The sequence below is a fragment of the Toxotes jaculatrix genome, chromosome 12, assembly GCF_017976425.1.
Source record: "Toxotes jaculatrix isolate fToxJac2 chromosome 12, fToxJac2.pri, whole genome shotgun sequence".
In the NCBI taxonomy this organism is placed as follows: domain Eukaryota; kingdom Metazoa; phylum Chordata; class Actinopteri; family Toxotidae; genus Toxotes; species Toxotes jaculatrix.
In genome coordinates, this window is record NC_054405.1 from 16,447,630 (window position 1) to 16,475,142 (window position 27,513).

Sequence of the window (27,513 nt, forward strand, 5' to 3'; positions counted from 1 at the left end):
AAAGCACTGGATGTAATTACTGGATTACACTTCATTTCAGTCCAGCTTCTTTACTCACCCAGGGAAGGGCACCAGCACTTCCTCCTGCCAGTCCTCTGTCTCCTCACTCTCACTGTCCCCCAGCGCGCTGTCTGAGCTCTCGTTGCGTGGTATCTCCCAGTCGTTGACAGGAACCGCTTTGTGTTTTTGGTCCTCTTTGCTGTTGCTGCTTCCATCCTGTGGGATGGGGACTGACAACACGGGACCCTTGTCCTGCTCAGCAGAACAGCCCCTACAGCAGCAGGTGTCAGAGGAGTCTGTAGACCCACACCTGCACCTCCTCTGGACATCCAACAAAATGTCTCTCTTCCTGCTGGACCCCACCTCTCCACTACCTGAACCTAAACAGAGACTCAAACCCTGACTCCTGACTGCCCCCTGAAAGCTGAGACCTCCCAAGTCACCAGGCCGGGGGACTCCCGAGGGGTCAAGCAAATCTTTGTGCATACTGTCCGTGGTGCTTGCCTCCTGTCGTTTGGCAACATCGTCTATTGTCCGTGTCTCCACAGGATTTTCCAGGCTGAAATACTCATCGAAATCATCCACACAGTTTGGGCTCCACCGGGGCATCTTACTGTAGACACGCTGCAGGGCTGGAGCCACTTTGGTCTGTTTGGTTTGGTCCTCTGATGCACTGGTGCTGCTGGTCTTTGAATCTGCTCCACTCTGCGGCTGTTGTGGTAGCTGTTGATGATGTTGCCCTTGATGAAGCTGTTTTTGCTGATGCAGGAGCAGCTGCTGGTGAAGCGGAGATTTGTCCTTGAGGTGTTTCATGTGCTTTTTAATCTCCTCCTCCACTTTAATTCTGCGGCTCTCTGTGTCCGACTCAGGAGACATTGAATCTCCAATGAGGAAAGTGACTTTTGTTGCTGGCTCCTCCTCTCCTGTTAGAGTCAAAGCCATGGGCCCCGTCACAGTGCTTCCCGTTATCACTGGTACTGGCACTGTGGCAGCCAGGCTCTTATCAGGGGGCTTCTTCTCTAGAGGGATTCCCAAAGGCCGAGGAGCCAGCACTTTGATGTCCTGGTTCCCCATCCCTGCATCCATCCCAGGCTCTTTCCCAGTGTTTTTACACTCTGGGGTGGGAGTTGGGGATGGACTTGATGCAAGGGATGTGGGTATGGATGGGACAATAAGTTTCAGGTCACCTTTGGTCTCTGCATCCAGCACACAGACCTGCTCCCTGGGGGAGGCTGAGCCAACGCGCAGCACCGTCTCCAGTCGGGCCTCTATGCCCACCGGGCTGCTTGACTCCCTGCGCAGCTCCCCAGGTTCAGCTGCTTCTGCAGTCCTGATAATGGGAATTGTGCCCTGACTGTGTCCCGTCTGAAGCACACTGTTCCTGGACCCTTGACTCTCGCTGCTGTCCTCCTCGTCTTCCTCATCCTCATCTTCCTCTTTGGGTGTATCCCCGGTGCCATGCTCCACCTCGGTGTCTGTATATGTGCTGCTCTGGAGGCTGTTGTCTGAAGGGTAGCTACTGTCCTCCGCCTCAGTCTGACGGCCATGGGCTCCTTGGGACAAGTAGTCCCCACTGGGTTTATGGACAGTAACCAGGACATAGTCCGACTCCTCCACCTCTCCTTTCCTTAGGGAGGTGGTGATGAGGGAACCAGGCATGACGATGGCCTCATCCTCAGCACTGTCCAGCATGTGGGTCTCTAGCAGCTCGGAGCAGCGAATGAAGTAGGTGAGGACATAGAGGAGTCTCTGGACCAGATCCTGTCTGCGGCCCACCACCACTGTCCTCGACAGCCGCACTGGTGATCCAATGGCCCCATACAAGTCCCCTACACACAGTGAATACAACACATTGGTGATTATACGATTAATAAATAAACCTCTAAATATGTATATTCATTCAAGACAATGTCACCTGTACAGGTTTTTGCTCTACTTTACCCCTATTTGTTATATATTTTTCCATTTGCAAAAATCAATGCTCTCATCTGCAGTTCTGTGCCTCAAACACCAGATGTCGCAATTAACTCACTTTCCTGTTATTTCCCATGTCACCTGAGGTGAACGACTCAACTGTGCTCTCTAAGATCTCTGTGTATTTCTGGAATATCATTACTTGCTATTTGCACCTATAAATCAACTACAGCTATTCACACATCAGCAAACTATTTCCAGAGAAATAAATCTATGGATTTCCAATAATGCAAAGTGCTCAACTGCCAAGCAATATGATGTTTCCACTTCTCATTAACCAGGGATACAAGAGGACAGTCTATCATCGTAGATGGGATAAATATATAATTGATATCCAATATTATTGCATCTTAATTACAAATTTCTACTTTCATGTGAAATGCTGCTACAGAGAGGATTTGAACCCGTGATCCTAACCATGACTAGCTAATACAGACTGCAGACTTCACAGAGCTGCATGTAGAGAAGATGGTCCAGTCCTAACTTGTCTTCATACTGCAATGATTAACAGTGGCAGGTTAGGAGATGTTCCAGCCTCAGACAAGATGAAGACCAAACACAGGTGTTATATTTTACTACCCCTCCAGCCAGGTGCTTTGACAGAACATAAAGGGAACACTCAACTCACTCTGTGCGTGTCTACGTTTCTGTTTGGCTTTCTCACCTAGCTGAGCCCAGAGTGGGTTGTAGGGGTGTGTCTTTGCCAGCATGTCAACGCTCTGAGAGGAGTGTTTCTCGAGGAAGATCTTGATTGGAGGCTGCCCATTAGGCATGACGGTGGGGACCCAGGCCAGATGATTAGTCAGGACAGCTGTCAATAAGGCGGGGAGGAACCTGGAATATCAGACACAGGTTGGTGAGCAGAAACTCAATGAGTCCAAACATGTAGTTCCTAGTTTGTTGCTATCTATCAGAAATGACTTTGTTTCTCACTTCTGTTTCCCTGACCTTGTTTGGTAAGGTCAGATGTTCTCTTACTACACGGAAAACTTTGGTCAGACTTTTTATTGTTGAACTGGATACCACACACACACACACACACACGCACGCACACGCACGCACACACACACTCAGTATTAGCATGACTCACTTCTCTTTCCTGACCACAAGTGTCTACTTCCTTTCCTGTCTTATGACTCAACACTGTCATGGCAGTTGAGTTCAATCACGTGTTAGAACACAGTTGTGACTGTGGGAAGTCATCAAAACCATCAGTCATGGGAATACTGATGGGAGGCCTCAGAAACAACCCGATGTGATAGAGTCACACCAGTGGTTACCAGGGAGACCTGATGCTTAATTCGAGAGAGTCAACAGCACGCAGAAGTAGTTGCGTGGTAATCATGACCAGTGGTGGTGGAAACAGTGTCTTCAGCTAAGATGTAATGCTGATAGAGAGACACCACTGGTTGCCTAGGAGACTCCGTTTCTATTTCAGGTTAACATATAGAGAACACACAGGGCTTTAGAGAAAAAGAGACAGCTCCAATCCTGTAGATATTCACACTGGACCACTTAGTACGGTACAGATGTTTTTAAAAAACAATTTCCAAATTGACTGTGTTATCTTTTAACAGGAATTTCCTGTTGCTCATGTTTGGATTTCCACTCTCTCTTTTGACTCTCAAACCATGCTGGCTATGGTCACTTTCGTTAAATACAGTTTAACATAACATTTTTTATAATAATAATAAACTTTGTAGGAACTTGAGCTGGATCACTTGATTTCTTTGGCAGATTTCTTTTGGTAGTCCATCATGGTGGCAGTCCTGAAATGGTTAGATCTGAATAACATCTCAAAAGTTAACTTGTATTTTATTTAATGCTGGTCTGAAGCCATTTTCTCACCCTTATTCAATTTGATCCTTGTTCTTTTATCTGCAGAAATTTAAGTTTTGTTTTATGTTTGTGTCAACCAGTGGTCAAGATTAGAACACACATCTTTTGAAAATGTTGGCAATTACTGATGCCCTTTAAGTCAACTTGATGCAACAATTCAGTTCAGTGCACTTCCACTTAAATCAACTGTACTGAATATGAGTGCTGAGTTCAATAAAGGCCTTGCTACCAATTCATATATGTACAGCAGTGGTTTGACATGGCTTTGTGACAGCAACAATAAGTAATTAGAGACTGGCAGGGATCTTCTCTTTCACAGCTCTCTCTGAGGCAGACAAATAAATGCAAAGAGGGTGAAACATTCACTGTGTGTGTGTGTGTAAATGTAAGACAGGGAGAGATAGTCCATAGAATGTGTCTATGTGGGAGAGAATATGAATAGTGTGTGAAACTGCATGTCCAGTAAGTACAAGCCTACAAAAGATTTGGAAAGACTATGAATGTGTACCACTTCTTAATGTCTGAGTGCTAATGTGCATGTCTTTCCGTCTTTGTATCTGTGAGCTTGCTTGATTCCTTCCTGCATTCATACCACTTTTCTGTTCAGAGAAGTTCAAAAAAGGGGGTGGGTTTGTTGTGTCTAGACAACTGCTGAAAATCAGCATGTAATATAAAAGTCATGTGTTTGAAAACGCGTTTTCCTATTTTTCCCTCGATCCTCATACAGGATACAAACTCTGTGACAGGTGTGACATTTTTAGAAACTCAGTGACTGATGGCAAACAAGGTGTGAGTACAAGTAGACACTCAACTGGTTCTTGGAGGTCTGCTCCATCAGCAGGGAGAGTTCCTTCATGAATTGACCACAGAGCTGGTTCTTCTCTGACGCCCCAGACATCATAGTCAACCAGACAGGCTCAGCCACCCGGGGCATGGTGTAGAGGTCACAGATGGTCATCCTGGAGATGAGGTACGGCAAGGGATGGAGGGATGAAAGAAGGAGAGTGCATGGAGAGAGCGAATGAAAGGGAAGGACGAGAAAAGGGAGAAAACAGACAGATAGAACAGACACCTTATTGTCTCTCGGGGTAAACAAAAGAGATCTCAGTTCACAGAGCTTCGCTGTCTGCACTGAGGCCATGGGAGACCCTGGGTGTGTGTGTAAAACAGTTCGACAAACTTGCGTACACTCACACACACACACACACACACACACAGCCTTGTCTCTTGCGCTGTAATGTGTGTGTGTGTGTGTGTATAACTATCTGTATGTGGCTCGGCCTGGGCATTTGTCCATTGAGAAGGACTGGAGTTTCCATGGAACGTGGGGCGTGTTGGTGAGCATGTCTCGGCCTGAGGCCAAGCTTTGACACAGGGGCAGTGGGGAATCTCTGCAGCCTGAGGAATGTAGAGAATCAGGCGTTTTCAGTCAGAGCTGAAGTATGAACTGCAACTGCTGGATTCTGGGTTTAAAAATTTGAAGCTGTACAGATAGTTTAAAAAAAAAAAAAGGCAGTGTCAGTTTCTATTAGAGGAAGACGTGTTTTATCTGCTTACTCTTATTGCTTGCAAAGATGCAAAATGAATCCATATAATAACTGCAATCTGCAACACATCTAATAAAACAGCATATCCAGGCTAACTTAAAAGTCAAGTAACCAGCTGCTATCACGCCAGGTGATCTGTCACAAGACTTTGCAGGTCCTACTGATAAGAAATAGAAACCCTGTGTTGTTTTCCAAGCTTGATTTAGTCTTACAGGAAACTGCATGAGATCTTAAGCTGTAAACAAGGTTAATTCTGCAGTAAACTTCCAACTTCTTTGACCTATAATGAACCCAGTGACAGGGAAGATGCTGACCCGCCGCATGCTGAGAGAAAACACAGGAGTCACACAGTGAAAGTGACCACTGCAAGAATATTCCCGTGATCAAACTATTTTACGCTGATGGAATTTTCTAAACAGGAACACCATGTAGTCTTTGTTTATGGGTTTATATGAAGAAGTTATCAACTTGCTGTAAAGAGAAGAACTAATGAATTTAACTGCACTGCGATACAGTTGTTGAAAGCAGATCTTATGTGACTAAGTTGTTCGGTTATGTAACCCTAAGCCTGTGACAGAAGTGTAGTTCACTGTGGTAATGTGCTATACCAGCCCTCCAGAAAGTTTGTTGATTGACTGTCATTCAACAACAATTACTCAGGTTTTTTTTGTTGTTTGTTTGTTTTTTAATCAATTAATCTTTAGTTGGTTAAATTTTTAATTTCAAATTATCAGAATTACAAAAAACAACATGCAGTTAGGAATGAGGAGCTGAATAAGTACAAACTACTATAAAACAGTAACAATTCACAGTAAGTGAATAGAAAAATGTACAAATGCAAATACATGTACAAAAACAGTAATGTGAGAACTAGAATCACCAGGCCCGAGGCTAATAAATCTGTCTTGCTTTCTCTGTCCGGGAAGTGAATCAGAACAACCCTTCTCAGGTGCATAAGAAACTTAGAGCAGACTTTAACATAACTTTCTGCATTGAATGATCATGATCAACAGCTTATCTGAGCCTGACTCATCAAAATCTTGACAAGAATCATTTAATCACTGAATCATTACTAATCACAGTCCTGAGTGGCCATAGTGGGGTGCAACAGGAGTAAACCAGAATGGACCGGATGCTGCTTGTAACTCACATACAATACATGTCTCCAACTCTCTTTGCATATCATTGTCAGCAAGGCGGCAGAGACGATCAATCATTTGGACAGCAGCATCAAATGGCCTAATAATGCTTTATTCATTCCTGTGTTATAAACGGACTTATGCGTGACCTTTTTAAGCCCCACTTGACCCCGCCTGTGTCTGGTGTAGATTCATCTACTGAAAGTGGGCAGAGGTCTGAGGCTGAGCCAGCCCTAGATGAGTGGGAGATCTGGTCTCAGACTCTCTGCAGCAGCTGTTCAGGTGAACTTTAAAGAGCGCGCCTGTGATGTGAAATTAAAATGATGTGTCAAGCTGAGGAGACAGATTTAAATTACTTCACTGTGGAGGGCACAGATTAGAGCATATCTGACTGCTGTGCTTTCATAAGACAATTTAAAGAGCCTAGAACACATTGAAAGTTATTGCTGCACAGTTATGGTCATTGAAATATTCTGGTTCCAGTTACCTAACAACAGTCTCGTTGCATCAGTTCATTTATTAACACATCCAAGCAAAAAACAGTGACCACACTGGGTCAAAATAAATGAGTCAGAATTAATGCTTTACCAGTCACAGTCAAATATTCAGTACAAGACTAGCATTAAAAACATACAGCAGCTTTAAACTGCTGTTCAGTCACTGTCTTTTTTGATTTCTGTTTGGTTAATGTTATGCTCTTATAGACCTTAAACACAATGTGGGAAATAAATACTGCTTTTACAATTCAGAAGCTATTAGCAGGCTGCAAAATGCCACCCTTTCTAATGGCCACCATTTGGTGCATACTTTTATCTAGGATGCCTCTGAAAAGAATAAGTGCACTTTTATATCTATGTGTGGTAAAATGGGAATTAGACAACCCTGGTGCGTTAAGTCTTTCGCTTTGCTCAGTACTCCCGCCTGTACTCTAGCTGCAAACCCTAACATAACCCCAGTATAGGCTGGTGTGACTTTTATGTACACATGCCTCTGCTGAGTGTGCAGCTTATCTTTGCCAGCATGCATGGTAATAGTGCGTGCCTGCCCTCCACCTACGTCAAAGCGGCATCAGCATTAAGCAAAGGCATTTCTTCCAGTTTCCTTCTGTAATGTTCCATGAAGTCAAAACCCCTTAATGGCAAAGGTGGCTACACTTATATTTAGCTACTGTCTGAAGGTGAGATTTTACAGATATTTCGTGTGTCCCGTGCAATATCTCTCCTCTTGCTGGCACTCCTATATTATTTATTATTCTGGTGCTCGTGGCCAGTGCCTGAGGTAGATAGGGTTGCCACCCAAGAGGCTTAGGTTGCTGTGGCTGGCTGCCAACAGGCATATGACTGCGGCAATGAGGGGATCTCAGACAGGGAACTGCCTGCCAGTGTGTGAGTGGCAAGCGAAAGTAGTGGTGGAGAAAGGCATGTATACGCACGCACGCACACACACACACAAATAAGTTTGTGTGTTTTGAGTGTATGAGTACCAAACAGTCGCACAGTACTGACAAGCATGTCTCACCCATACAGACATGCACACACACACAATTTTGGAACCTAATCAGTACAAATTTATGATTTCATATTTCATGTCATCACACATAAAGATTAAATCATTCTTAAAACTGATGTTTCTAAAAGAAAAAAAAACCTAAATAAAGCATCTTCCTCATACAGTGTAGCAGCTGTGCAGAGTTTAGTTTTAATGATTAGCTTCTAAAACTCTGGTCAATAAGCTTCCCTAAACGCAACCAAAGCCGTCAAGCAAGACCTCCCAGCATACACTGTAGTTACAAAAACGGTTTGCTCAAGACAGGTAGGGAACAGGGTGTTCCGCCTTTCTTTTACCCAACGTATTTCAACATCTCTTACTTGGCTGAGTATACACGTTATTAATTATTTTTCTTACTTACTTTAAGGAACAAAAAAAATGAAAGCATAATGAGGGGCACAGACTGTGCATCATGTTATCTTCATACATCAACCACGGTGAGCGTTCATTATTTATTGATTGTTGCCACAGCTTAGTGCACTGCATCAGTAACTAGAGCAGAATTACAGAATCCCCTCACAGCACCTCTGCTACATTCAGATCCCACGAATTCACTTTGTTACACCAACACTAAATGAATGTTATCATGTAGCCTTTTCTAATAGTCCTTTGTCTTGCTCCTGTGTCATTTCAGCAACAGAAAGCTGACAGGAAGCATCTGATTCATTCATTTGAATAAAAAAAAATTTGTGATACATTTGTTACAGTTATTAATCAACATAATGTGACAGTTACCGAACATAAGAAATACCAAATGTCAAAAATGTTTTCTTGTAAACCACATTGATAGATAAGATGCTTTATTTTTTTTCCTGCAAGCCACAGCAGCTGATGAATGTCAAATGTTACCAGCAAAAACAGTTTGCTGTCTGCTTGATAAACTCTGGCGACCCACAAGCTTAACAAAGCACGCTTGCATTGAAAGGCATGCGTAAAATACTTCTCAGGTCATTAAAGCTGCCCAAATGTTAGTGCCATAACATGTGTAACACAGGATAAGTATGGGCACTTGGTGACCTACTTTAAGGAACATTAGCATTTCACTAACAAGAATAGGCCATGGATAAAAAGTATGTTTAGATATGGGTGAACTTTAGTTAGTTACTGATATGAAAAGTTGTTTTGCTGGAATAAATTCAGTCAAAGTTGTAATTCAGACAAACGCTACACTGGAAAAAGTATAAAACAATATTTAGAAGAAATTAAAAAATAAATTATTTGGAAGATACAATACTAGCTGTCTCTTTCCTCTATAGTGCTTAGAGTTCTGCCTATTTTTTCTCCTTCTTTCCCCAGCACAGCAGCTACTTGTCTTCTGGACAGAGCAATATTTTATAGGTCATTTACTTCTCTCTATCGCTCTGTCACACCTGCCTTTCTAGCACTCTATCCTGCCTACGCTCCTTCACTATCAAGAAACAAAATCCTGTCAACCACACAGTTTTCCAGTGTGTCATGATGTGCAGGGGGGATTGATATCGGAACAATGAATGATACACGCAGCAGAGCATGCTGAGATCTGTCATGTAAATGCCAGATATGTCTTTTAAGCGCAGTGTCTGTTTCCTGGAATCAGATTTTAAATGTCACATTTTCCAGAGTCTAACCATGATGCAGAGGCCTTGCTATGTACCCAGGGAGACAATGAGTGTTTGGCTAAAGTCCAGAAAAAACGAATGGAACCTAGATGTTTGCTTTGGTGAACTGCCAGGGAGATTTTGTTAATAACCGTGCCGTAAAAATACAGTGAATGTTCTGCGAGTGACTGCATGTAATTTTTATTTTATTGCTGAATCCTTGTGTTACATTGTAGGATAATCTCAGCTATACGATAATAAAGTTATAAAGTGAGTGATGCACCCCCCCTAATAAAGGCAAAAACACTCCCTATAAAGTTTACCATGTTGTAAGGTGAAAAATTAATTATCTGACCTTACTGTTTGTGTCATAGTGAGTCAGTGTGAGTTGTTGCCCAACCTGAACTCGTTGAGTCCGTCCACCATTCGGCTGTAAGCCAAGGCCCTCTGGCTGGCATCAGCTGATCGCCGACTCATCTTCATGGCCTTGAGAGTGACACAACACACACGCTTTGAGATATTTGGCACTGAAGCTGACAAACAAAGTTACAGGAAAGGTGGAGCGAGGAATTTGTGAGGGAGAAGACAAGGAGGGGGGGCAAAAGAGAAGGTGGACGGTAAAACTGGAAGTCATCCAGAGCTCTGACAGTGCCAGCAACAGATACCAGTAAACACAACCGCAGATATACAAGGCATGACTGTTGGCCGGTAAATCTGACAGCAACTCTGCTCATTACAAATGGTAGCAAGGGGTGTAAAGTTTGAATTTGGGTTCTATTCATATCTCACTGCTAAACAGATTTCCCTGACAGGCTTATCTCCATAAACCTTGGACATATTAAAACAGTTGTTTTAATATAGGAAGTAAAAACATTCATGTTGACATCAGGAAAAAAAAAAGACAGGAAAACGAGGAAGAAGTTCAACTGTTGCCAAGTACAACGTGTAATTGGTCTATAATCGCAGTCATACACATACGTTCACCTGTTCAATGGCGCTCTTGAGTTTGTTCATGTGGCTTTCAAAGAGAGGGAAGTGGGAGAAAAAGAAATCCTGGAAGCGGTTGTTCTCCTCAGGATTGGGGGACAGCATGAAGATGACCCCGATGGCGATCTTCTTCTTCCGAGCGACGCCGAGGCTCGGTCCCCCGCTTTCATCAGACATGTTGAAGCTCTCCTCCACTGACCTGATCAGGAGAGGATACATGGGCTTAACTTCAGAGTAGAGACTGATCTAACCTCCGCAGGCTGAAATGTGTGTGTAACCTCCATTTACATTACTAGCTAGAATAGTGTTTAGGGTTTCCTTTGCTATGTCTTTCTCGTACTTTTGCCACATGTAAATACTGTTAAATACAACCAGTAAACCGACATTTTAACTTGAGAAGAAAAAATACTTGCACACATACGTTAAGAAAAGAAAACACGTAAAGAGAATCTTAATCTTGAACTTTTTTTCTTTTTTTACTGTTGCAGCTGGTAAACAAGATGCTTTGGTGCTGCTGAACTGGAGCGCCTGGAAGATTAGAGCACTCAGTGGCTGACAGCTGCGTTTACACTGACAGGCCAACACAGCATCCTGTCTAGCCAAAGCATTGTGTGTGCATGTATGTGTGTGTGTATGTGTGTGCATGTGTGTGTGTCTGTGTGCACAGTTATTTGCACATAACAGCAGTGTGTGTCATTTTCCCAGCTGCCTTCTGGATTCTGAGGAAGTCAGAACAGGATAAACTACAAAAGCCTGATAGAGGCCCTGAACGGGCAAGAAAATTGCTAGGATTTTTTTTCACTATTTTCTAAAATCTTAAAGGCTAACAAACTGATCAGTTAACCAAGAAAATAACTGGTAAATTAGTCAATCTATAATAAAAATCATTAGTGAATGAAAATCAAGGAATTATTTTCTAATGTAAGTTTGTGGGAGTTTTTCTTTCTGACATATCTTTTTTTGTGTGCAGCTCCATCAATGTAAAATGTTTTTGCACAATTGTGAGTGCATGTATGATTGTATCTGTCTCACCATCGGGGGAAAACACCATTCTCCAGGCTGGTGGTTTGACTGCGGAGCCATCGGCGCTGGTAGCTGGATGCACAGCTGCTGGTCAGGGAGGAGCCAGGGGACGGGAAGGGGGTGATCAACAGGCTGCTCAGAGAAGCTAAAGGGACAGACGAAAGGACAGAGAGAAGGAAAGGAGAGACGAGTAGAGAGAAACATTAGAGAAATCAAAAGAGCAGGAAGGAGGACAAGGAGAACAGAAAGCAGCAGGGAACAGACGGAGGGAATGGTGAGTGACAAGAGAAAAAAGACAAGAGTGAGTCAGACAACAAGTGCGTAGGGTTATTCATTCTGAACGACACATCGCACATGCACAGACACAGAGCTAGACAGAGATCTAGAGGACAATAACTGTTCTTAGCAAGACAAAGAAAACAACTTGAAAAAGCCCAAACAAATACAGCACACAAAACCTATCCAAACACACACACACATACACAAATTTATATACACACACCCCCCTTGCCTCTTTCCCCCAGACACAGCACTTAATTACTGGATACCTTTCATATGAGATCTGATATCAGCCAGTGTACTAACAGTCACATGCTGCAGTTATTGGACAACCTGGCTTTACACCAGGCTGGCATGGTAATGACAACCTAGACACACACACAAACACACACAAACACACACACAAACCCACGCGCACACACAGAGTGCAAGCCCTGATCGCAGGGTTATTTACAGCCCAGGCAGAAGGCACGGATCAATAGTCACATGAACCATTTAGATAGTGTGCAATCTAGTGTCTAGTGTGTATGTGTCTGTGTGAGGAGATAAAGGGAGATAATTTCAAAAACAAAAACCGGGACTTGCAACGTAGCAAGAGAACTGTAGTAAAAGGAGAGGGAAGTGGGTGGGAAGAAATGGTGCGTTACAGAGGGACATGAATGTGTGTGTCAGAGTTAGATAAAGAGGTCTCCAGTCCAACTGCAATGGGGAGGTGGAGAGAGTGGAGATGAGAGGGCAAGGCTTGAATTAGAAGCTCATTTAAAAGTAACAGGTTTTTAAAGCTGCTATATTTAACCCTCTGCATGTGACCCGGGTTTGAGCAGAAAGCACAATTCCCTTCGTACCAGTCATGCCAGTGGGGCATGGTGATGTTTGTAGAGGGGGGATAGGGAGCAGGGGGGGCAGGGATCAGTTTCCATTGCACAAGATATTCCAGACCACACAGGCCATGTAAACACCTCCACACTGTCGTCCACTCCTGCGTCATCTTCCTTTCTTCTGCTTTAAGGCCAAAGCACTTCAAACTTTTCAGAACTGAAGGACTGGCCGCAGAGATAGGAATTTTTTGTCTCTCTTACCCTGCATTTCTCACCATTCTCATTCTTTCTTCCCATGTGCATCCCAATGAGCCATGAATGGGTGCACCTGTGGCTCATTTTAAATGAATGGAAAACTGTATGCATGTGTATCTGCATCTGCAGACCAAGTAAGTAAAGTCGCAGCTTAAGCACCACAAGTTAAAGTAACCAGTGCTTGTGTAACTGTTCATGCTCTTGACCTTGAACAGTACAGTTGCAGCAGATCAACTGCTCTCACGCAGGAAGACCTTGAAAAAATAAAGTCATCAGCTGCATCACTCATGTTTTGAGGCAATCCAGGTGATGAGAACCAGAGTTCGAAAACATTTGTGAGAACCTACAGTGTGTCTGAAGTGACAAGAAGGGGACACAAACTTACTGAAGTGTAATAGTCCAAAAATTTCCTGGCTTACACTTGATCTTCTCTGTGCCTTGACCTCTTTGGTCTTGACAAGAATAAAGCTCAGCTGTAGGACTGAAAGCTGTGTTGAGTGTAGGTCAATCCAGGCTTTGGCTCCTAGTCTTATTAACTTACCTGACCTGGCAATGCCGCTGTCCCTCTCGTCGTACAGCCCTCGGCCAGGCATGTCCATGGGGTGACTGTGGCCTGGAGGACGGAAGGAGGAAGATGGAGAGAGAAAATGATGGGTGAGGTTAAAGGAAAAGGAAAGAGGTTAAGAAAGAGGGCAGTGGGAGACAGAGGTCAAAGGCAGATGGGTGACATAGAGACAGAAAGTAGGAGAGAAAACAATATAGAGAAGGAAACGAGAGGGATGACAAAAAAAGGGACAAGAAAAAAAACAAACTGTGAGAAACAGACCAATGTGATCACAAAAATGGAGAATCAGGCATGCTGAGGATGGTCTTATCACCACCACAAGCTCAAACAAATACGAGGCTAATGCTTCTTGATGTTTCACATTCGCAGCATCCATGTCTGGCCAAGCTATAGCAAGAAAATATCCTTTTGTCCCCAAAAAAAGGACTTACATCCAGGAACTGTGGAACTTGCATCCTGGAAGTATGATTTTTCTTGCTACTGCTTGGCCAGTGACTACATAATTGAGTGTAATTATTCACATACAGTAGAGATAATGCTGAAAATGTCTGAAATAGCTGTCTAATGTAGATGTAAAAATAAAATACCCAAGGCCTGGTGGCTTATTCAAAAGAGCTGTAACATCATTAGACTATGGACCGCACAACTCCTACATGTGAGGTCACCACAATAAAGGCTCCAAACACGAGAAGGTGCTGGACTAATTTCTACAGTGAAATGGCTGTTACTGGTTGATTCTCATCTTTGGTCTTGTAACATCCAAAAACAGGAAGTGTCATAAGAAAAAACAAATAAGGCAAAAAAACACTACTGTTGTAACAGGCTGTTGCTCACTGATAGATTCACTGTCACTATCTACAGCAACTGCTGTGATACAACGGTCTACAACAAGCACCACAATATGGATGTCAGAGAGCCGGTTTGCTTGTTATCAAATGTCCCTCTCGTCAAAACTTTAGGGTAAAATAGTAAAAATGTCAATGATTCTCACAGCAAAGGTGTGAAAACCACAAATGGAGCATTTGAATGTGCAGTCGAAAGCATAGTTCTGGTTGAGATGATTAATGATCAAGTCAACATGACTTTTTTGGCAAAGCAATCTCAGTCTTTGTGTGTGTATGTGCACTCCAGTGGCACACTGTGTCCATACCAACACTGCATAACTGACAAAGCTACATGCCATGCCAACCTAATGGTGCCTTAAACAGAGTTGTGGGTAGGCAGCATGGCGCAGAGCAAGACTAAAACTCACCACCACTTCACTACAGAAAGGGCAGAGGTTTTACCCCCAGTAAAAGGAAGGGAGGAATAATCACTGAATACTTCTGGCAAAAGAGCTCTCTGATCAGCATTAACTTTTATACATATAATATAATTAATAATAGCAATTTGTGTTTGTGCTAGTAAACGCACACAGAAAGAAAAACAGAATCAGTACTTATTCTTCTCGCTAGAAAACTCCTACTTGATCAAAGAGCTCCTTGGGAGAGAATTCAGCTATGATACATGGGCAAGATTTAAAACACTGTTTGCAAAAGGTATGTGGTGCTATTATATTATCAATATGAAAACTAATACTAATACCACACAGATACTGTTCTGTAAAGAACATGTACCCCTATTTTAAAATGTTTCACAGACACTGGTAGGAACTGATGGAGGCTTCTTGACTACACACATTTTAGGAAGGGGGGCTGTGGCTGAAATATTACTGCTTTTAATGCTGAGAAAAGTCCAGCAGAGAAAATGGAATGGTAACTAACTTTTTCCTACAACTACTGCCAAGGTGCCCTTGAACAAGGCATTTCACCACCAGTTGCTCAAGTGGAGCTGCTCAGTGGCCCACAACTCTTGGTGGCAGACTGTATAACTGTGTGTTACTGTATGGATGTGGGCGAGAATATTTCTGTGTGAGTGCATGCATTCTGAGGCGATTTTCATTGGATCACTGAAGTTTATATGAAAGAAAAAGAAAGAAAGAAGCTTAAACTACAAAAATAAATAGCATATTGGCAGAATTCTGTCACACTGTAGTTGATAGTTAAGCCACACATAAAGCCCAAAGTCATTGCCCAAGTATCACATACACTGCCAAAAACAACAAGTTAGTGAAAGTGTGAGAGTGAAGATAGAGAGGGAACTACAAAAACTATGACTAGTACAGCCACCAACACCAGTGAGCACCCATGCACACCATTTCTATGTGTGAAATACACCTGCAGGCCTGGGTCAGATAGTGCAGGTAGATATATTTAATGATTTATTTGAGAAAACTTTATTGTTGAAGGGTGGGGTTGTGCAGCTAAAAAGGTGGTGGGCATCTCGGAGTGGGCAGGATAACTGCATGTTCACAATTCATATTCAGTGCCACATGGATTTGAATGTTCTCACATGCCCAAATGAACTAAATTAAGGGAAGACATTATCCTATTTTTAGAGAACAAACCAAACATTATTTCTGCAGAATTATATCTCCAGATACTATCTGACCCAAGTTATTTGCAGACGTGTTGTGATATTGCATGCTATGGCTACTGCTACCACTTCTGTTGCAAAAATCACCACATAGGCATGCAGCTGCTAAGAGTCAAGGCCTTTACAACCACTAACACTGTAACTACATCCTACACACACGCATGCAACTGGCAGACATCAGTCGTGGCCAGTTTTAAGCGCCAACCTGAAAAGAAAGATGCGCTCTTGATGAGGCGCAGAGGGCCCTGTTCAGAGAAGGCCCGGCGAGGGCTGCAGAGCTGAGAAAATCCTGCACAGCACAAACGAAAACATGGAAAAGTAGAAAGGAAGGAAGAGGGGAAAAAGACAAAAAAAAAACATGAACCATGGTTAGTGAATGAGGAAGGAGGCAAACCTGCAACCTCCTGTAGATCGGCCATCTTGTAGTAAACAACTGAGTTACAGAAGCTTTTTAGTCTGAAATGAATTAATGCCCATCATCTGGTAGGTCAGTCAGTCAGCCAGTCAGACAGACAGACAGGAAGGCTGGGATCACTCACAGAAAACACAGCTAACCAAACAAATTAATGGTGATGGGCTATACATCTGTGATGATCTGTGATCTGCATAAACAGATCATTTTTGTCTTTTCTGTGAGGATGACAGAGAAAATGCACAAAAAGCAAAGAAACTGCCAACAGATATTTATATTCAACCCTGTATTGAAAACATTTTATACTCTAAACCAGACTTTTATCTTCAGTAACTGATACCAGAATTTCGCCACCTGTAACAAGCAGAGCAATCATGAGCTTCAGGGAAGTACCATATGAGTAAGAGATATACTGCAGTTGATTCTGTTAATTTGCTGAGAAAACTTGTTCTTGTAAGGCCAGTTTGAAAGTTTTCCAACTGTTCACGCGGATACTGTAGGGTTGAAGTAAGGGATAACTATTGGCAACCTTTCCAGTCTGGTTTGTATTCAAACAACAATGCTGAAGTGTAAGAAAGAGAAAAACTAAATCTGCTTGTTCCTCACAGTTCAACAAAGGCACCTCAACTGTGAAATGAACTAAAGGCAAAATTCAACTTGCACTTTGCCTTCAGCTGTAAATTCAAAAATATTTTTAACTCATGTAATCCTCTATTACTTTTTGTGTTATTCTCAAAGGGAGAGATAGACACTGATAGTTACTGAGGCAATATTAGAAACTGAATCAGATTTCGGTTAAATTACGTGAAAATAATCCTAAGATTATCTTTGCCATAAACAAATGTGTATCAGACTTAATATGTAGTTATACATGCCAGACAAGTCCATTCAATATTAAAAGTAACTACAGTGAGTGTCTGTGATCACAAGGAAAGCAAAAAATTTCACCCTCTTTCTACTTACAATTCACAAGAGAACTGAAGGACTGAGGACTGTCATTGGTGGCTAAAGAAGGTTTGGTGTGGCACTGGGTTGCTATAGTTACCTATGTTCCCTAGGAGACTGTTGGGCCCGGTGTTTTGATCAGGCCTTAGGGTGTTGCTTTCCTGTCCAATGAACTCCAAGCTGTCCTGTAACCTGCAGGAGACAAAACAGAAAACAAAGAATAAACATGAAGCCACATACATGTACATGGTATAAACATTTGAAGAAAGAAAAAAATATATATTTTACTGTCAAAGTTGACTTCATTTACAACATATAGTATGTATGATGCTGTAGAGGAAAACGTGTTCCAACTAAACACAGAGGGACAGAAAACACAGACTCAAAGACATAAGAAACAGACAGACAGACAGTAACCCTGTTTGATATAAACTGAGGGAACATAGAACATAACTGAGACAGATAGGGAGAAGGAGAGAGAAAGATGAGAGCAGAGTGTATTTGTATGTGCTGATTTATGGAACAAGTGCGTTCAGTGTGTATGCTTACGTGTTGAGGCTGCCGTACACACTGCCTCCAGTCCTGGCGGTGAAGACCTTACTCAGCATCAGCTGAGGTGGCGATCTGATATGGTGATAGCACAGGGACAGAGATCATCAGCATGTGTGTTCAGCTCATGTGCTTGGCTTTCACATACGATCTAATTTGTCTCTTCTGTGAGCACATCAATTCACAACTTCTCCTTTTCTTTCTGGTTCCTCTTGTCTTTCCGTCTTTCCTTACTATTATTGTTCAGTAGGAATGTAAAGTAGCACTGTATAGTATGCTGGAACAACCCAAACCTTATGAATAACAATTAAAAAAATCCCACAATCTAGTACTAGAAGTCATGCAAAATGTCAAAGTAAATCCAAAAAAACTCCACAATAGATGTTACATCTCTATACTAAATGGCAAAAAAGTAATGGTCACATGATGTGTTTTCATTTTGTGTGAGAAGAAAAGCCAGCACCCTTGTTCTTTTTACCTGATCTGGTGGATTTTTAGCGTGGAGCCTTTGTAGCTCATGGCCACAGAGCCAAACATCATTTCCCCCAACATTACCACATCGGACGAACACCTTGAACCCTGGAGAAGCAATAACAGGAGAGGAGGAGCACAAATCTTTAATGTTACCCTTTTAGCATTTACTGTTACCCTTAAACGTCACTCCTACTGGACCCAGGACTGTACACATGTAATTTACAGGCATGTACAGTATTTGAGAGTTTTGTGTATGTTTATGCAGATGGGAATGTGAGGGTATACATATAACTGCGGAGGAATTTTTGCATGCAAGTTTATGTGTTACCTGGAAGCGGAGACCCTGCTCCTTGCTTTCCTTGGTTTCAGAGGTGCAAGAGGAGGAGCTGTCCAGGGAACTGCTGCTACCACCTGTAGGACGGAGCTGGCAGCATTTCCCGAACATCTTCACCTGGCCCTCTGTGCTCTGTGGGGTAAAAATAAAAACATAAAACAATTTAGGTGAAAGGCAATGAACATAACATAAGGACTAAACACCTAAATAAAAATAATGTGCCACAATTCAAAAAAAGTTTCAGGGATATTTCAGTTATGGCAGTTTATGCTAAAATAAACATAATCAGAGAAACACATCACTTATAAAAAGTCACGTTTCCTGTATAATTTCAACTTGATCTGACATTTTAACCAGGCCAAATAAAATAAAACAAAACATATAAAGTTAAGTCCTACGTGGAAAAAACATTAATTGAATTAAACTGTTCAAGTCAAAAGCCATAGAAGCTGAATCCAGAGGCACTTGTGTAAACAGCAAACTAAAATGTTACCTCAATCAGCCTGTGTCATGTGCCTTCTTAACTTGGCAGCCTATTGAAGAGGAATGCATTTGGGAGGGTGGGAAGGGGAGGGGGAGGGTGTGGGTGTGAGTTTGTGTGCTTTTGAGCTAGGCTCTGGTAATGGCTCACTTGAAACCACTGTTGCTGATAATGTTAAGAGAAAGGGTAGAGAGAGAAATGAGAGGCTGACAAAGAAAAACAGAATAAGATTTAGGAAGGAAGGAAAACCAGAAGAGAGGAAGAAAGATCATTGCTTTTGCTTTGAAAACACTGCAGACATGCTATGCAACTTGCTGTGTACATTTTCTGTTCTCTCTCATTAATATCATGACCGAATTCAGAACATGCATACACATACGCACGCTACTGAAGCCACTCTTATTCTGGCCGAGCATGTGTTTGAGTGTGTACATTGGTGTATGTGTATGTGTGTGTGTGTGTGTGTCCGCTGCAGTGCAGCGCAGTGCAAAGTGTGTACACAGAGGCCAGCAGCATGTGACTGCCAGTCATATGACTCTTTCGGGAACTCGTGAGCGAGCAGCACTGCAATCATTGCCTCCCTCCCTCTGCCCCTCCCTCTCTCCGTCTCTCCACCACTTGAACTTCATCTTCTCTAATTCCTGCAGCTTTCTTTCTCTCCTTTAATGCATCAATTTCTTTCCTTGACCACATTTGTCTCCTTCTCGGGCTCTCTTTCCCTACATTTTATTCTCTCCCTTTCTTCTTTTCTTCATTCTCCACTTTCACCCATCCCATCTCTGCATGATCCCTTTTTCTCTATTCCTCATTCTCTTTGATCCTCTGTACTTTGCTTGTTTCTGCTGTTGATCTCTCTAAAATAAATTCCTCTGAGTCGACAAAAAAACAAAAAAAACAAAAAAACAGCCATCATGTGATAGAAGTCACACAGTAGCTGGCAAAGCCCTAACGATGCAGAATGCACCAAAAATATTGACACTGGACCAGGCAACACTCTCACATGCACACGCATACACACTGCATTAACTCCTCTTACTGCATTTTTAAAAGCTCACTTTGAGCAAATGTTGCTGTGTAAGACCCATAACCACACACAGCATAACTCTTCTTATTGCAGTTCTATATCTGGCACTAGTCCTATCCAGAAGTAGGTAAATCCGCATGCATGAGTTGAGAAAGTTGAGAAAACAAACCATCCAATTTCCAATGTTGAGGTCATATTTAGGAAAATCAGCAGGAGATGGGCATGTGTGTTTAGGCAGACTGAAAGGCAGGCAGGTAAAGAGAAAGAAAGGTAGAGAGTGATTTATAGAAGATTACAGAGATAAACTTGGAGAGACCAAGATCACCAGATTAATATACAGAAACAGAGGACAGAAACTGGGACCTTAAAGAGAGATAGATTTAGGAGAGACAGACCTAAGGGCTAGAGAGAATCAAACAACAGAAGAGAGCAGATTTAGAAAAGGTTTATACAGAATGAGGGGAAAATTTCAAGAGGGTGAGACCAAACCAGAGATAGACAAAGACAGATGAGAGAGAGAAAGACAGACAGTGAGTGACACGGCTGTCATGTGAGGATGAAAGAATGCTGCTTACACATGGGCTGTCAGCTGAGGCTATTATTATTGGAGATAAGAGCACCAGAACAAACCGGTCAGGGTCAGACAGGAACACACTGCAGCATTATGAAAATATTAGGCATGTTTTTCAAAATTAAATAGAAAGAGAGTGGTGACCGTGTGTCACCGTTTGTTGGAAATACCAGCTAGCAGGTGCTAGGGAGAGGCCATACACACAAGGCTGGGAGTCAAAACACATAATTCTCATGTTTGATGGCTATTGTTGTACACACCCTGATTAGAGTGCAACACTGTAATAAAGGTGTTTTTATCATCATGTTTCACTGGCTTGAAATGGGTGTGTTGACAGTTTAACAATGCTGCCAAGGAGGTCTGAGTCACATGCACTCACTAACACATATAAATTGACTACCTGTTTGACATGTCAGAATTTTAAGATATTATATACCATCAGGATTGCCTTGCCCCACAAAATTAATTATATGAGTTTTTGGTATCTATTGTCTCAAAAGAAAACTGCACCAGAGACAGAAAACTTATAGAGAAAATTATTTAAACAAAACTTGAGATATTCACAAGCTCTCATACAACTGATGAGAAACATGGTTTTGACGTTTTAAAAACACCGGAATGACATACCTAACTGTTGGATGCGTGACATATACCTTCTGTTGGATGTCACACTTCTGTGACTGTCTATCAGTTTGTGCTTATGTTCGTCTCCCTGCTCTTATCTTTGCTCATCTATTCTGACTGTCTGCGAGCTACGAAAGGTCAAAGTTTCTGCAGATTACAGAAAGCCAAATTTAAGACTTTTCAAAACTTTTCAAATGCTAGCCTAAGCAGGATAGGAAAGGGGAAAATAGGAAAGTCGAGAGAAATTTTAACCATTTTCTGAAATACATTTTCACAGCTTATTTCCTTTTGAAGTTTCAGACTTTTAAACAGGACCTGCAGCTAGTGCACTGCATCAGTTGATCCTTGGAATAAAAACAAAACCTGCAACCGTGTCTTTTATTTTCATTATGATCTACAAAAACAAGGTTGGGCTTTCAAATGACAACACACACACACACACACACGCACAGACAAAACAGACATGTGACTCACGGTGATGGGGGTTTCCTCCGTGCCCCTCTTTTTGGCATTGGAGTCGAAGAGGACATTTCTGCCGCGCCTCTCACAGTCCTGGTACACTATCAGCCTGATCTGACTGGGCTCCAGCTGGGGAAGTGGCCAGCTAGGTAGAAGGAAGAACAGACAGAGGAGAGAGGGATGAAAAGAGGGAGAGAGTAAAGATGGAGAAAGCAAAGTGATGCAGAAAAATACAGATGAGGGATAGGAGGATAGAAAGTGGGAGAGAAAATAATGCAATTAGTACAATAAACTGATAAAGCAACAAAGACCAGCCATATGAAATGAGTGTGTGGGATAGGAAAAGAATCATCTCACATATTATTTAAACATCTTTCACGCATTTCTTGGAGAGTTTCTTCCAGGGAATTCGCACATTAGAGACAATGAGGACATGCTCCAATAATAAAATGCTTCCCAAAACAATCTGTTAGTGAATGCAGCAGTGGAACAACAATACAACTTTGTCCATAGTAAATACAAATTCTGAGCATTGAATATTTGATACAAATGGAGTTCAGACACCCACATGGGCAAAAAACTGGCAATAAGCAGGAGGGAAAAGGTGAAGATGACGTACTTGCAAGCTTGTATATAAACTCTTTTTGAGCTGTCATCCCCTCCTGGGCAATGCAGAGCCAACAGGCCATGCCATAGCTGCCAGTCATCCATTTCATACCTCAACCAGTGGGGAGTCACAAAGATATGGCCTCACAACCTAATACCCACCTACCACCACAGATTTACAGTATACCCAGATAACAGGCAGCCACTCCAGACACTCACCCAGTTGCTTTCATCTGTGATAACCAAAAAACTTAATCAACAACTTTTTATTTACGAATACAGGGAATATTTGCCTACACTTAACACATATTCTTTGTAGCACCTCCCTCTGATTTACATTCATACAGTCACATGTGACAGTCACCCAGTAAAACCAGTCTGCAGCTCCACCAGATAAGTTGAGTCACCACTAATACTTTCCTTAAGGCAATGAGCTTTCATCCACTGCTGCAATTGTAGAGCGAAGAGTGACTGTATCATCAACTGTCCCCACTGAGGCTGTTCTTAACCAAAGGAATTTTAATAAACAGTCATATGATTTCTTTAACTACTGGAATTTAAATATCTGTCAAATTGTATTTTTGCCCTTTTGCAGATGAAAGCAGATATCTTATGATTTACTGACTCCCAAAGAACAATGCCTCATTTGTTAATTATTGACAGGCATGACTACTTCTGTTCATTCCCAGTAATGAGTAGTACCCCATGTCTCAAATGACTACCCATTTCTTAGCTAATCAAGACTCATGCTGCACAGACAGACCGCACTTATAGCAACTCAAGATGAGTTATTAGACAAAACCAGTTAACATTTGTACCCATTTTGGAGATTTGGGATATTTGATTTTAAACTGGAGACTTTAATAGTGCCACATTTTCTCTGGCAAGAAACACTGGACAACAGTTAAGTAACAGTTAAGCTGTTTTCACTGGCAGACTCAGCTTCATGCCGGTTGCTAGGTAACCTGTGGTTTCATACAGCTCATCTCATTAATGGTGTTTATCTCAAGTAATATTGTGAATGAAGTGGATGCAAATCTACACCTGCATCCACAGAAAGATCTGGCTGTCCCACAGTCACTGTGGGTACTAGTAGGCAGTCACAGGACTCTGGCAGCCCCCCCCAACCCCACCCCCACCCCCTTGCTTTTGGAGAAACTCAGTCCCCTGGTTGATTTAGTAGGGGCAATAAAGATGACAGGGGATTGGACCAACAGACAGACAGTCGAGGATTTCTATCTGATCTGATGGATAGATGGGTCAGGCAGATGGACACACTGCTGGACCTAAATATAACCTTTTATTGGGGAGCAGGGAGCACCCCTAAACACAAGTGTTTATAGTAAATAGGTTGGTGGGGCAGAAAAGGAACAGTTAAGTCCACTTTGCTTGCCAACATAACAGCGCACACAAGCCCACATTCAAAATCAGCACTGCAGTTGTTGGTCAGTGAGCCTTGACAGGGCAGGGAATACCTGTGTGTTTGGTGTACGGCGTGTGTCTGAGGAAAAAAAGGTCTGTGTCTACATTCCCATGCATGTGAGCTACTATTTACAAAACACGGTTGTGAAAGTATGACCAGCACTCTTGGGGGCAAAACGATTCAGTCTTGCAAGGGAAACGGGGGGATAGAATCATGAGCTGTAGCCTTAGTGTTAAGTTGTCAAACCAAAGTAATTTGTCAGATGGGACCTTGAGAGGGAGAAATACAGGAGTAACTTTATGGGTAACACAGTACAGTGAGTTGCCTCACCATTTCTGCATGGAAACATCTCCAGCATTCACTCCTGTAGCTCACTTTCTTTCTACTTGCCAGAAGCACTGCCTACCAATATGGACTAAAACCACCATCTGAATTTAAATAAGGCTTTGTGGGAGCAGAAGGAGCAACATTTTGCTGCCCCCCCTGTCGTGTGTGTGTGAACTGCTAAAATGCATACTGTAGCTCTGGCTGCTTAAAGTTCTGTGCTGTCATACGATGTAATATCACTCAAAATATATAGATAAATAAATTGTTTTTTAGATCAAATTTACCAAATCCACCTTCAGTAACATAAGCTAAAATGGCTGGGAGGTTGCTTCACAGAAGAGCTCTACCGCTGCTGTTACATTAATACTTGACGCCCATGCAGGAATTGTTAAACGACAATAGACAAGTGGCTTTTGACATCATCAAAAGACATAATAACAGAGGTGTATGAGTTGTCCAGGGGGTCAGGTTAAGGCTGAAACTGCAGTATAATACCCCTCTCATTGTGTCTGACAGGGATTCAGCAGACAGACACCAGACAGCTTCCCTCTGAAACTTAGTCAGACCGGCTCCATCTGTGCAGGAGGCTCCGATAGGTCCTTGTGGCCCTAGGCCAAGTATTACTGACCTCTTAGGTATGTAAGAAGTCCTCACAAATGAACCGAAAGTCGTGCACTATTTGTCTGACACCGAGGTTTATGATTCAGACCACTGTTGTAGTGCTGCCATGCCGGTTCTTCCTGCATAGTTCAAAGGCTATTGGTATTCCAGCCAAAGAGTCATTAGCCTGAGAAACATCCATTTGTCTCTTGCTATAGATGTGATTTTAAAACTGTTGGTGATATTTAATTTTGTGCATGCTTGGGGTTTTACATAACTAATTACTATTTCTGTAATTACTTAATCTGCTGATTAGAGTCTCAATGAACTGATTATTTGTTTAGTAAATGGCCATCACAACTTCGCAGAGGCTTAACTAACATTTTAAGGCTGCTTAATATGTCCAACCAGCAGCCCCCCATCTATTAATCAACTAATCACTGCAGCTCTATTTCACTGGGACTATGGTCACAGGTACACGAGCTGATGGTGACAACCAGAGTGCAGGCAGTTATTCGATGACTCATCACTGACCAGACTGTGACTGTCATCTTATACCCCTTTGGTGATTGATCTAATCATTCAACCTGGGTTTGCAACCCTTCTCTCGAAATGGGTTAAACTCAAGTCAGATGCTACTCTTTTGTTTAGACTGAGTTTTAATGGAAATTAAGATTAAATCACTTCACAGAAAATAAAATTATCATCAGATTTTTCCTCCTGGCTCCAATCCAAGGGAAAACCCAACCTCTTACCCAGTCTGAGTGCTAAAGCTGTGACGTAATGCCTGCCTGGCCTACATAATGAGCTCACATTCTACGGGGATGGGTTGATATTCAGCTCATAGCCTTGCGTGTGAGATTAAACATCAGGTGGTCGTTTTAGTCTGTCACATGCCTACTTGCAATTGGACTACAGCCTTTCAGGCGTGGTATTTTTTATAAATTTGCCTTTGCTGTTGCTTTTAATGCGTTCAGCTTTTATGTATCCTTGTATGACTGGGTTTACACAAAAAAAAAGGTACTTAGAGTAAAGATTGCTGAAATACCCTTTTTACAACTATCATTAACTGCTTTAAAACAGTACTGATTTAACCTTGCCTGAGTTCAAAGCCAGCATTTCACTTTCTGGCCAAATACAGGTGAAACAATTACAAAAATAAGATAATGTGTTGTTTACAGATCAGTCTAAAGGGGATCTGTATAATCTGACACCCAGCTCACTGCTCATTTTTTTAAACATAAGAGACAAAATACAGAGTGAGAGGTGCAAGGAAGAAGGAAAAGGCTCAGGAAAGGAAGCAAGAAAATGGTTAAAAAGACAGAGCCCTTTTATAAGCAACAGTAAACAGAGTGAAAAATATTTCCAAAAGAATGGGTAAGGACAAGATAAAGTGAAAAAAAGGATAAAGGATGAGGTTCATAACAACAGTAGGGGTGAAATAACAGAGAGAAAGAAAAAATCTGAGAGCAATTTAAGAAAATAGGTATGATTACTGAGAAAATGCAGCTAACATTAAAGGACAATGGAGAGAGAACCAGAATTAAAACTAGATATTGAGAGGAAAGGTCACAGAAAACAGAAATGCAAACACGAAAACATCTGACAAAGACAGAAAAGCATCTGAAAGAAAGGACAAGGCAGAATGAGAGCAAAGGAGGAAGTATCCCATCAGTGAGCTTGTGACAGTCACAGCGCTGACAGAAGAGAGAGGGGAGTCATTCATAAAAGCAGCGCATGACTTCATGACTGTTACATACTTGTACTGCTTTGACCTCGATTGTTTAAACCACAAACGACTCATAAATTCTCTCTCTCGCACACACATGTATATTCTGATATTAATTTCTTTGAACAATTTGTTGACCCAGCGACAGTTTTATTTTGGTTACATTTAAAAATGTAAGAAAGACAAGCCTTAACTTCTTTGAAATGATTCCCCATCTTCCTTAACAAAAGTTATCAGACCTGCGATCACAGAAAAAAGCAAATCTGTCTGACCTGAAACTCCACCCAAACACATATACGCCAGACAGTTTTTTTTTCCGTATCCAAAAACAAAGGGCGTGTTTCACCACAAACCCACTAATTCAAATTACAGAACGTAACCACAAATGACAGAATCAATCTTGGTCACCATCACACATGATGCTAAAAACCACTGCCTTGCTACTTCAAAACTACAGCTACAGCTGTCCAGCTGGAAACAGCCACAAGTTGCCAACACTTAAGCAGAAGACAAAACTAAAAAGGAAACAGCAACACCAACATTGTTCTCAAGTCTCCTTTAGCTTAAACTTCCATGCCCACTCAGATACACGGAAGCCTGGTATATTACCGACTCCTACCTGGGCATCATTGCGAGTCTGCCAGTCCTTCCCCAGCCCTCTCCCTCTCTCTATTCCTCTCTCTTCTCTCCTCTCTCAGCCAAAGCACGGTCTAAGAATAGCGGTGAACTAAATTCACACAACAACATGAGACTGTCAGGTGATCGCAGGAGCACTGTGTGTGCTGGACAGTACAGAGGCACCAACAGCAGCGAGCCCGGACTGCTGACTGCCAGAGAGCACTGTGATAAGAGATTGACAGTGGGGGTTTGTTTGTGTGTTGTTTCTTAATCCCGCTCTTTTTGTTCCCATCTCTCCTGCGGTCCCTCTT

General features: G+C 42.2%; 1 protein-coding gene across 3 annotated transcripts in view; it reads right to left on the minus strand.

Annotated features, from left to right (window-relative positions):
* Positions 1-27,513, minus strand: part of fnip1 (folliculin interacting protein 1) — a 39,362-nt gene that overhangs the window by 3,532 nt on the left and 8,317 nt on the right. Inside the window, exons 1-14 of one of the 3 annotated variants that reach the window (XM_041051242.1) lie at positions 27,204-27,251; positions 21,915-22,044; positions 18,735-18,872; positions 18,411-18,511; positions 17,933-18,007; positions 17,484-17,575; positions 16,232-16,315; positions 13,528-13,599; positions 11,644-11,779; positions 10,609-10,810; positions 10,025-10,110; positions 4,626-4,772; positions 2,639-2,808; positions 59-1,829 (exon numbers count right to left, since the gene is read on the minus strand). In XM_041051242.1, coding sequence (XP_040907176.1) covers positions 59-1,829; positions 2,639-2,808; positions 4,626-4,772; positions 10,025-10,110; positions 10,609-10,810; positions 11,644-11,779; positions 13,528-13,599; positions 16,232-16,315; positions 17,484-17,575; positions 17,933-18,007; positions 18,411-18,511; positions 18,735-18,872; positions 21,915-22,044; positions 27,204-27,214 — 3,215 coding nt within the window. In that variant the 5' untranslated portion in view covers positions 27,215-27,251. Of the gene's footprint in view, positions 1-58; positions 1,830-2,638; positions 2,809-4,625; positions 4,773-10,024; positions 10,111-10,608; positions 10,811-11,643; positions 11,780-13,527; positions 13,600-16,231; positions 16,316-17,483; positions 17,576-17,932; positions 18,008-18,410; positions 18,512-18,734; positions 18,873-21,914; positions 22,045-27,203; positions 27,252-27,513 lie in introns of those variants that run through there. The other 2 variants (XM_041051241.1, XM_041051243.1) reach the window with 2 other exon arrangements.